Source organism: Mastacembelus armatus, chromosome 4, assembly GCF_900324485.2.
Source record: "Mastacembelus armatus chromosome 4, fMasArm1.2, whole genome shotgun sequence".
In the NCBI taxonomy this organism is placed as follows: domain Eukaryota; kingdom Metazoa; phylum Chordata; class Actinopteri; order Synbranchiformes; family Mastacembelidae; genus Mastacembelus; species Mastacembelus armatus.
In genome coordinates this window covers 5,146,039-5,158,234 of record NC_046636.1, presented here as the reverse complement: position 1 = coordinate 5,158,234, position 12,196 = coordinate 5,146,039, and the positions used below count along the sequence as shown (strand labels likewise).

General features: G+C 38.9%; 1 protein-coding gene across 2 annotated transcripts in view; it reads right to left on the bottom strand.

Moving 5' to 3' along the window:
* The window catches only part of col24a1 (collagen type XXIV alpha 1 chain), a 69,926-nt gene that overhangs the window by 25,582 nt on the left and 32,148 nt on the right, over positions 1-12,196 (bottom strand). For both annotated transcript variants that reach the window (XM_026323416.2, XM_026323418.1), the window contains 10 exons: positions 9,177-9,230; positions 8,781-8,825; positions 8,312-8,365; positions 8,045-8,098; positions 7,284-7,337; positions 4,457-4,510; positions 4,311-4,364; positions 2,699-2,743; positions 2,435-2,488; positions 1,763-1,807 (listed from right to left, as the gene is read on the bottom strand). In XM_026323416.2, the coding sequence (XP_026179201.1) occupies positions 1,763-1,807; positions 2,435-2,488; positions 2,699-2,743; positions 4,311-4,364; positions 4,457-4,510; positions 7,284-7,337; positions 8,045-8,098; positions 8,312-8,365; positions 8,781-8,825; positions 9,177-9,230 (513 nt within the window). The remainder of the gene's footprint in view (positions 1-1,762; positions 1,808-2,434; positions 2,489-2,698; positions 2,744-4,310; positions 4,365-4,456; positions 4,511-7,283; positions 7,338-8,044; positions 8,099-8,311; positions 8,366-8,780; positions 8,826-9,176; positions 9,231-12,196) is intronic.

The window sequence follows — 12,196 nt, the reverse complement described above, 5'->3', positions numbered from 1 at the left end:
CTTTATGTCTAGAGAATGACAGAGAAAGAGAATAAGAGACAGGAAAAAAAACTTAGCCAAAGACAAAAGGCCATTAAGCTAAATAAAATGAGATTATTTTCTACTTGCTGTTCCCTAACTCAGCTAAAAGTGGTACTCATATATCATCACCTGCTGGATGCAAGTAAAGCAGGTGACAGACGGATTAGTAGGAGAGTGTCTGTGCAGAGATGTACCCTGCAGGCAGGTAAACAGGAGCTCTAAACTGACCTCAAGTCCCTTAACTGGGACATGAAGTGGGACTATGTGGTATCTTGTATCATTTAACAGAAGGAAACTGTTTTATGGGGATTTCCATGTAGCAGGGCCTTGAAATGGGAGCTTTTAACATTACTGTTTAAAGGTGATCTTGTTTCTCAGACATTGCCTGGGTTGCAAAAGAACTGATATAACCATTAACCTTTCAGCTGGGGAAGAAATACAGCCCAAGTCCTGTACTGTTAAAAGTAAGCTTCTCCATCACACATGCATCTTTCTCATGCACGTGTGCCATATACTGTAAGTGCACAGTGAATCACTGACATGAAAATCAAAGCACAGAGGTTAAACTATATTTCAAAGCACACCTGTGGCTGCCTTTGGTAAATTGAGGACTTGTGCGTGTTTTATTCACTGTGAACTGAAGGGTGACTTTAAAATGAAACTCAACAGACAGGCTAAACCAGCTAAAATACATAACATCATCAAAACCTCCAGTAAATGAAAGTTGAGACAGTTTATTGGAAGACTTGGGGTTATACAGGGTTAACCTGCACTAGTCAACAACATTATTTCTCAGTTTCCTACACATCTAATTTATTTGGAAAGTGATGTAATGGCATCCATTAAAACCTCCATATGTTTTAGAGTTTTGTCTCTGCATAGCCCCATGGCTTCAAAGGCCCTTTCACTCCAAAAGTGCTTAATCCCTCTCATATGTGCACTGCAGCAACTCAGTCTAACATTATCAGCTTGGTTGCCTCCACTATGCACAGAATGCAAATATTAACATTAAGGGGCCTCTGAGAAGGATGGATGCAGTTTGGATGGTCAGAGAAGAATTTTACAAAAAGGAAATGAAACATCTCTGATAGTATTTGTTTCAGATAAAAGCATAAATGATGCATAAAACAGAAAGGCAGACTTGATTTTGGAGATAATTGATTAATTTAGAAATAATAACACACATGTTTTTGGAAAACCTGTAAATCCACTTTGTGGATGAAGGTCAACATCTTTTTGGATTAAAATTTTCTTAACTTATTGCATTTTGACAAGAGACAATATAAGTTTGATTCTTGAGCAACAACAGACATCAAACACACTTTGGCAAGCTTGTACTATAAACAAATATGCAACTCAAACGAGGTCACTTCCACAGAGAATCTCTGATTGGTCTTCCTTCAGTCTCACTGTGGTGATCTGCCAATTTCATGATGAAAACACTATTTGGTAGTTTAAGGGGATCCAAATTATTCTTACCATTAAAAGTGGGTCAAAAAAACAGCAAGAGATTAGAAAGCGCTCCTACAACGTCCTTCACAACTGCAACACTGAAGGATTTCGTTCATTTCATCATAGAAGAGTTGTGTCATTGCCTCAGTGAACTGTGTACATTAAACTTTAAGCAGAATGTTAAAACAGCCACACAACAAACCCCACATTCACACTTGAAGAGGGATTTAATGTAAAACTATTAATCCACAGCAGTATGGCCTTTGATTAGTGTGTGAAAGTGACTTACTTGTGGTCCAATTTTTCCAATGTTTCCTATGTCCCCTTTCTCTCCCTGCAGGCAGAAAACATCAGTGTGTTAGCTTCTTCTAATTAAAAAGATCTTTGTCACCACACTGCCCAGCTACGGGTACAGGACTCTTTGGATATCACAGGTTTAAAAAGGCCCACACACAGCGCGTGGAACTGGGAAGAGTTTTGTGTTGCATCTCATCATGGTTTATTAACATGTCTGATAATGTCGCTGGAAGAAAGAATTTTCTCTCCTAATTAAAAGCATGTTTACAACTCAGTAAGTCTAGACTTACGAAAAGTGGGTCACAGTCATAGATAAACTTGCACTCAGAGGTAATCACATGATACCATTACTATAGCACTGCATTTTTGGTGGACACAAAGCCAATTACATCAACTAATATACCGAATTAGATGTCGTGGTTTACTGAAATAATTAGAAGAAACTGTCAAGCCATAAGTCATGTCCTAAAGATTAAAATATTCATCCCCAGTAAAGAACATACAACAGAGAAAAACAGAAGTTAAGATTATTTGTGAGTAGAAGTGTCATGTTGTGACCAAATATGAATATTAATTAATAATAATGAAAATAAACTATTATAGTTACAGAAATTCATAATTCAGTGACAACTGTACAGTTACTACATTATGAGAGCAGACTCACCTCTAAACCTTCAGGACCAGCTTCGCCTATGTACCCTTTCCTTCCCGGTCTTCCCTACAAAAAAAGACAAAGAGACAAACACACAACTAATGATCAAAACACAGCAAAGATCATATAGTGCTTATCACAGCTTATCCATGCTGCTCCCTAATAAAACATCTAAGCGAATAGTATGATCCAAACCACCTGTTGAGGATCAGCATGTGTGAATATGTCTGTGTGTGTGTTTGTGTATACACAGTATGTGAGTCTGGGATTTCTTACAATGGGGCCAACACTGCCTGGTGGTCCAAGTGGTCCTTCTTCACCCTGCGGAAACACAGTAAAATTAATCATACACAAACACTGGAAAACATGAATTTCGACATAGATACAGCAGTCCAACAAACAAGTACAACACCGCTGGCACACCAAATAACATGACAGACACAGGACTGTTTCTAACAGCCTTGACTTTTAACTCTCTACATTAAAGGGCTCACCCGTTCACCTGCTTGTTCTTCCTTACAGAAATGTAAAAATGTACTAAGCACTGTAAACCACATTATCAGGCAATGTTTTATGATCACATTCATATTCATGACTATGTGTTAACAGGACAAAAAACTCCTCTTTCATCAGGGCTAATATTTGACTTGCAAGTACGGTAATAAGACTGTAGATGGCAGATGTTTTGCACACTACATTCATTAACTGTTTCATGTGAGAAAGGCCTAAAATGACACGCTGACTGTAGTTTAGTTACATACGTCAAAGCATATTGTTTTTAACTATTTCCATATGAATATGTCCAACATCCAACCATTTCTTCTCCACTATAGTGACTCTCTTCAAATCAGCAACCATGGTTTCTTTGTGAGAAAGCTATCTCACAAATGACCACATAAGAAAAAGTAGGTTGAAAACACAATTAAATGGAATATCGTGTTTCAGCGGGTAACTTTAATATTCCTACAGATTAGAAAACAAAAACCATCCAAGAATATTTTTGGTACAGTAAATAATGTAGATCTGTGGTTATGGGTCATAAATGGTAAAAACAAAAAACAACAACAACAAAAAAAACTGCTTTTTGAATTAAGCCACCAGGGGATTTGGTCAACTAGTAGTTAAAACACATACCATCTAACCACAGCATCCCTGGCTCTATTCTGACTAGGAGCCTTTGTTACAAACTGCATTTCCTGTCTGATCCTACATCTCTTACAGTAATCCTTACAATCCAGATGGGAGAAAGCTGAGTTAGGACAAATATTTTACTGTACTCCCCAAAATTCAGAAACCAAACTGACATACAAACATACTTCTTCTATAGTATTTCAAATCATAGATGATCAACTGATAAATTTCACTTGAATACATTTTAGCTTCAGAGTCTTGTTATCAATCTTGTAATACACATCAAACTTTGAGCAGTTTTGTGTTTATACTCCTGAGTGACAAAGGTATTGTGACTCCATACCAAAACACAAAGGTAAACTTCTACCCCTCTGTGAGCTGTTGCTCAATGTTGTAACATTCAGCACAGTAGAAGTTCACAGTATGTTCACCTTTTAAAGACTTTTGTTCTTTTTTCCAGGGCTGGAAATCTTTCAGCCTTGTTTTTATAAGCAATCAATGATGAATCATGACCTCACCCAGTGGAACATGCCTGGAGAAATGTTGTAGATAAAAGAAGAAAACCAGAATCTAAGCTGCAACCTTACATGAGACGTGAGTAGATGCTAAGTGAGAAGAACTGTGTTATTTAATCATGCTTGAGATTAATGATCTAATGGAAATCTCTTGATGTGTATTATTTTCCACTTTCCACTGTATTACCGAGTCAAGAAGAGAACAGACTTGTAAAACTGAGCCGCGTGTTAAATCATCTTACCTGTATTCCTTTCGGCCCTAGTGGGCCTTGAAGCCCTCTGGCGCCCTGCATACCCTGAAACACAGTCACACACATAAATATATTTGGATGCACTGAATGAATGAATAGATGGATGGATGGATGGAGAGAGTGAGATACTGTTGTACCTTTGGTCCAGGTGGGCCATTAGGCCCTGGTGCTCCAATGTCCCCAGGAAAGCCCTTGCAAAAACAAGAGGCAGACATCATTATATGTTGTTATTATAGTATTTAACGTGTCATGTGTTATATGAAAAATTAATTAAGTTTGATCCCACACATTAAATCAGCTGATTGTAACTGTGTATCTATCAAATGATTATACTGCATTTACAATAGCAGGTTTAATGGTTCGTGTACTACACCAGCTCCTCTTTGCAAATCATTAAAGCCATCTTGAATGAATCTGTATCAGAGACACATAGGTTGGGCATATCTGGAGTGCACAGACAGGTTTATAGAAAACTGATGTTAAGATGGTAATGGATTGCTACTGAGCTGAAAGAAGCTTAATATAATAAATGAATAATGTCAGGCACACCTGCCAAGGCACTATCACTCATTTCAGCAAATATGCCTGTTAGTTATGCACCCTATGGTTATGCTGCGCTCCGGAGCAAAGCTAGACTTTATATTTTCCATGCCATTCATGCACTTTGCAACATCAACAATGACTTCTTTGAAAAGCACAGATATGCTGAAGGGAGATGCCAGAGCAGGAAAACAATGGACAAAATATTAATGTTGTTATGATGCAATACACAGAGGATATTAAATTTTAGAGATGGCTTAAAGACAGGATCACTCTCAGAATCTCACTGAGGCTCATGGAAAGTGTTATGTTATGAAAATAACATAGCATTAATCTGTAGTGCAGCTGTCCTGTTAGATTATCACATCACATCTAATATCCAACTCAAATGCTTCTGACGGCAGCACAGTGGCTTAGTGGTTAGCATTGTTGCCTCACAGCAAGAAGGTCCTGGGTTCATAACCCGGCAGGGGCCTTTCTGTGTGGATGTTGCATGTTCAACATGTGCTCACGTGGGTTTTGTCCCGGCACTGTGGTTTCCTCCCACAGTCCAAAAACATGTATGTTGCAAAGCAGCTTCAGTACATTCAGAACACTGCTGCTCGGGTCCTGACTAGAACCAGGAAGTACAATCACTTTACCCCTGTTCTCAGATCTCTGCACTGGCTTCCTGTCGCTCAGAGAACAGACTTTAAAACAGCACTGTTTAAGTCTTTTCATGGCTCAGCTCCACAGTACATCTTTGACATGTTGGTGCCATATGAACCATCTCGGACTCTGAGACCATCAGGGACAGGCCTTCTGCTCGTCCCCAGAATCAGGACTAAACAGGGAGAAGCAGCGTTTCAGTTCTATGCAGCTAAAACCTGGAATAGTCTTCCTGATGATGTTAGACAGGCCTCAATACTGACAATGTTTAGGTCTAAGCTAAACACTTCTTTTTACCTCTGCATCAACTGAAAGTGTTTTATCTGGACTCATTCTCCTTTCATTTTATATTAATTTTCCATATTATTTGCTGTTTCTTATTTTAATATTTGCCTATGTACTTTTAACTTGTCGTTTATTTCCGGAAAAGCACTTTGAATTACTATTTGCATGAATTATGCTATACAAATAAACTTTCCCTGCTTATGTCAGGTTGATTGGTGACTCTAAATTGCCCATAGGAGTGAGTGTGAGTGTGTGAGGTTGTTTGTCTCTATGTGGCCCTGTGATGGACTGGTGACCTGTCCAGGGTGTACCCCTGCCTTTCACCCAAAGAGAGCTGGGATAGGCTCCAGCAGATCCCTGTGTCCCTAATTAGCACTGTGCGGGTATAGATAAGGGATGAATGGACAGATTAAATTGTCTACATAGGCAATGCCACTGTTCCTGCAGTAGCTCTTAAGTCAGATGTCTAGCTGGCTAACTGAACTTGTCCCCAAACCAAGAAGAGCAGACTAGGAAAAATACTGGTTGCTAACAGTCTGTCAATAAAGTGAATAAAGTCCCTCCTTAGGGTCTCCAAGTTCCCAGTTTTAATATGATTTGTTCAAGTTTACATAACAGCAGACCTGTTGTGGCAGCATTTGCAGGATGAATTTGTGTCTATATTTGAGACACACTTCTGGCAAACTCCTATCATTTTTAATGTGAGGTCTACCACAGAGGTGCCCATCAGAAGCACAACAGGGTGGCACCCAGTTGCTGGCATCCACATGTGATTGAAGCTTCTCTCCTCTCCAGGGGGAGTCACTTGGAAATCTGCAGCAAAGGCATCTTGGCTAGAGTAACAGAAAGGTCTACAGCAGGTTAGCTGGACTGGGTGGACTGGAAACATGGTATCTGCTTCTATCAAAGAGGTCCACCTGGCAGAAGACTACGGAGCTTGAAAAGCACTTTCTAAAAAAAAAAAAAAAAAGAGGCTCAGGTGGCTGGCCTAGGGAGCAACTGGACCTCTCTTTGCTGCCCTTAACTAATGTGCAAGTCTCATCTGTCAAAAAACGCAAATTAACACCACTTTGTTCTTAAACTGCTAACATTACTACTTCAAGCTTTTTGAATGACCGATGCCACAGGACGAAAGGCATGAAATGAAGCAAAGGTGTCAGGTCTACTCAGGCTGGGTGAAAACAGTTGCATTCTTGATTCCTATGCTAATGACTTCATTGCCATACATACATATGACAAAACTTGTACCACATCAATCATGCAGATGAAATGATTCATTGTGGTGACCCCTAACGGAAGCAGCCGAAAGAGAAGAAGAAGAAAAAAAAAAACACTTCAATTGCTTCCTTCAGGTTACCAGCACAGTGTCATAAGGCTATATGCTCTAGGATTTTAAACACAGAGCACTGGTCACGTTGAGGTTTAGAAATCTGGACTCAAGTCCTGCACCTCTATTCTGTTGAATTTGGAAACTCATCACACATGTCTTACCTCTGGTCCTGGAGGCCCAGGTGGTCCTTGTGGCCCCATCTCACCAATTTTACCCTGTTTACAGTGCAAGGTAGTACATGAAGACAAAAAGAAATAAGAACATTGTGCTTTTCTATTTTTTAACTATGTTTTTCGTTTTATGTTGTCACTTATTTTTCTAATACAATTCACTATGTCTCCGTTTCAAATTCTCCATCATGAAATAAACAACATGGACCTGAAAAAAGCTATTCCTAACCCATATGCCATAATGTGTTCAATAGCCATTTCATGTATATGATGCACCATAAGCTTAATTACACTGATGGCTAATGATATAGTGCTTGTACACGTGGTAGGTTATTAGGAATCAGGGTTAATTCAGGCTACTCAATCAGTCAGTAGTACATTTTGCAGAAAAAGTTGTGCTTCTTTAGAATTCTGCAGAGTGAACAATGGGGTTGTTCTAACTACAGGAAAACTGCAGTAACTTGAACTGCAGTAACAGCTGTATAGAAACCATTTGCTGTGGAACAGTTTCTGGACTTGTTTATGATGCATTCAGAAAGGCAGTTTCAGTATTTTGTTTTTTTGTGTGTCTACTTATAAGCAAACAGTTTTTCAAAAACATATATTTTATTTCTTTCTTCCCTCGCTGGAGGGAGGAAGATGATGCCCAGTAAATGTGCCCTTGCTGACTTCTGTTTACAAGTTGTCCCACTATCTTACTGGGCTTGGTCGATGAAAGCTGCACCCACATATACACACTCACACAAACATACCAGTGGTCCTGGTTTCCCTCTTGGCCCAGGAGGACCAGGAGCCCCAGCAGGACCCTGAAAGATACAGACATGACATAATCTTTAAATAGTCTCACACACTCTTTGTGTTTGTGTTGTTATTTTATCAGCCATTCAATATGACTGAGTGCATGCCTGGATGCATCGTGATGATATTTTTATAAACTTCTGGTCATAATAGACCCATGCACATAATATTGCAAAGGTATGCAACTACATTTTCCTTCAAATCTTGCTTGTCAGACTTACCTTATCACCCTGGTACCCCATCTCTCCTGGTTCACCCCTTTGTCCCACTTCACCCTGAATTTCACAGTATCATAAAGAGATATAACACAACACTAGCCTGTCGCAGTGATCACAATGTGACCTTTGTTAAAACAGACAGATTAAGGAAACTCTACTACATAATACATGTGAATTACATGTGAAAACACCTGCAGACTGTTAAAATAAGCTGCTATCCAAATCCAGTTTGAGTCTGATTATGATGAAAACAAGTGACCCCAAAGAACAAATACATTTTTGCCATAATGGAGCAACATCAATATTAACATAAAGAAATGGCTATGCCTTCCATTATGAAACTGAATTTGACTTTATACTGGCACTGTGTTCTCAAAATGTCAACAAGATCTCTATACAATGTCCAGTTAAATGACCTGGGCTACCTACATGTCACACAAATACACTGCAATAATATAAATATTTAGATCACCTTATCACCTTTCAATCCTGGCAGGCCGGCTCGTCCTGCTGGGCCCTACCACAGTGAGAGGAAAGGAGGGAGGAAAAGTAAAATAATAGGTTTGAGTGGAAGTGAGGAAAACAGAAATAGTGTAAGGAATTCTTTTTGAAGCGGGAATCCACAAATAAAGGTGGAATTCAATTCTTGAAACAAGGTGACATTGTGGAATAACTTATTTCTCACACTGTATTGTCTCTAGTGTCAGAACATGTATGAGTGATGATGACAGATGCATCATTTGGTGACACAAGCAGTACATGGGCTACTTCACAGATTCCAATGGTTTCACGTAACAACCAATTTCACAATTAATTTCTAAATATCCCTAAAATTTAGAGCACTTGCAGTAGCCAATGTCTAACCTACCTGAGGTCCCACCAGACCAGGTAGTCCTCGCAGTCCCTCAGGCCCTTGCTCCCCCTGTGGAGAGAATGAAGCATACAATGGAATTTCATCAATCACAAACGCACTTCTGATACTGAGTGTTTTTGGTATGGGCCTGGCTCTGCTCACCACCACCAGCCCACAGCATCCAATAAATGACCAAATGTGGGCTAAACTACAAACATTTTACAACAACAAATTAGGTGGTTTTCATTGTCAGTGTAACCATGTAAGTAGCAATGATATTGCGGTCACAATGATGGGTGTGTGTCTAAGCACAGTAAGTGCAAAGGCATGTGCAGTATGTACAGTACATTTCACTCAAGCACATTTAACTATGCTCAGCCTTCTTTTTTTCATTCATATTATTAAGGAAACCAGGTACCAGGTGTTCACTGAAGTTCTGTGTTCCTCTTTGAGACAGGCTTAAAGGAAAATGAAGCAGGGATGGAGAGACCGTGGTATCAGAATTTGCTTCCAGAAATAAAGTCCAACTAAATCAATATATTCAAGAAAAGTTAATGCAAAATAATGCAAATATAATTAGAAATCTTCGACTCCTAATATAACTATGTTCAAAAAAAGACCAGAAACTGAAAATCTTGAACATGACCTAATGTCTTGTCATCAAGGACATGTGGCTTAACCAGGAGTCCATCTGGACTCTGTAAGGCCCATGTTTGATCCTGTGGCTCCACTGCAGCAAGACAGACACAAATCACATGTGCTCTTTCACCTGAGAACACATGAAATTTGACATACTGAAAGAAGGAGATAAGGTGAGGAAAAGTACTCTGGTGTCCACCAGCCTGAGAGAAGGGATTTGCTACATCAACATCCATTGTACAATGCCTTTTTAATCAAACTGCTGTCAAGATGTGGCCTGTAGTTAGATATCATCCAAACCAATATCTCCCAGCTGTATGGGAAGACAAGTGATTAAGGACTTGACAAAAACCACATTGTCGCATTCCTGCACATCTTGTTTCAACATAACCACTGTAGCCTCAGAAAATCCAATCAAACATAAAATGCCTCAGCACCCATTGTAACACGATGTGTTATATCACATTCTTTAAAAGGAACATGCCAAAGAATTACTGTACAGCATATACAGGCCTCACTGCACCACATGAAAAGTATCACAGTAAAAAGAAATGTAAAGAAACAATAAATAAAGAGTGTCTGGTTGCATCACAATTTGTTGACTCACACATTAGGAAAAAAATGTAAGTGCATACCAAAATAAATAAAACCTTCTGCTCCACTTTCTCACTTATCTAAAGTTCTAAGTGCCACTCAGTAAATGAAGGACATCACAACCAACACCACAAAGGAATGACTGATACTGAGATTAGAAAATGAGTTTAGGTGTCAAATTAAAAATTCAGGTATACAACCTCAATTAAATTATAACATTTAATTATTAATAAAAAGACTACAGGAGGTAAAAAAGCATAAGAACAAATCCATCCGTAACAAAATAGAAATCCAGCTGTACCAAAATATGTGTTGCACTTCTGAAATTTAATCTGTCCAGACCTGTGGTGTACAGCCTTTGTTTAGTAACATTTATTTTAAAAAACTACACAATGACTTGAAGAAGACAGGCTCAGGCCATATGAGACTTCAGTGCCATGGAGTCTTCTGACATATGATTCTGTTTATGCCATGACCAAAACAAATCTGCCACAATTATCATCTTCAAGCTTTCGTCACGGTGTCCACTCTTTCCAGAAACCATTAAACAATCTGGTTCTGTTTTATTTTTTTGTCTTTAGGAAAAGGAACTAACATGCCAAGGCAGGCAATAAATCAGATGGCCCACCATCTTTAAACAGACATGGAGAACATGTAGGCCTAACATGTTTGCAGATAATCCATTTAGTTACTTGCTATTAAATGTGCTATATAACTAAAATTGCCATATTTTGTCCGAATACATCCATGTGTACTGGATATACACCATTACAATAACCAGCTGATCGGCTTTTGACAACGCTCTTGATAACTTTTACAGTCGTACATAGTATTAAATACATAAGCTGTGTCATGATAGTATACTACTCTTAAATGATACTATAAAGAGTATTCCCAATGAAAATTTGGCATGCCATTTATTTCAAAGCTGTGATATTCATCATTGACTGTTATACAAGTGTATCATTCTCTTGTAACCTTTAAGTAAAAATAAAATACTAATACTGGGTCTGCATTCTTCATGTCCAATTCTCTCAGTAGTAAAACTGACTTACAGCCGGTAGCTGAGGTGAAGGTTAAGGAAACCCCATTCATCCAGATGCATCAAGCGATACACAGAGTGACCCCTCAACAGCCCAGTAAATCCCCATTCTATGAGGACAGCAAACCAGCATAAACGAAGCTTGAAATGATGACACAGGAGAGGTGCTGTATAAACTCAGTACCTTTACCTGACATGAACATCAGTATGTTTTCGAGGCCTCTGTGGACATTCGGCAGTAAAACAGACAGCATGGTCTCTATCAGGTCTGTAACAGTCTGGATTGTTTTTCCCCCTGCAGTAATAAGACAGAGCCTCCCAGGTGGGTATGTTGGAACCATTTAAGGTTTGTGAGAGATTTTTTCAAACAACCCCAAACTGTTTGTTTACTGAAACTGAATGACAGTTTCTAACTGTGTTTTGACAGCTAGACATTGGGTATTTTCTTATTTTTAAAAATGACATTTACCATTCACTCCCGATACTGCATACTACTTCATAAAGAATGTCCCTGTTTACTGTTCTTTCAGTGTACCAAACTGGAACAACTGTCCCTAATGAAGACTTGGATTACACTCTTTATACAAAAAGACTGGCATTGCTTACTTTGGTTGTTTGGCAGTTTTATGTTCCTCCAAACTGTAGCTTATTCTAATCAACTTACTGTATCTGCTTCTACTTATCTGATCTGCTGACAAAAATGTCTAAAGGTCTGTGTCTGTAAATGTTCTAACCAGACAAGTCCCTGTGGATAACTTAT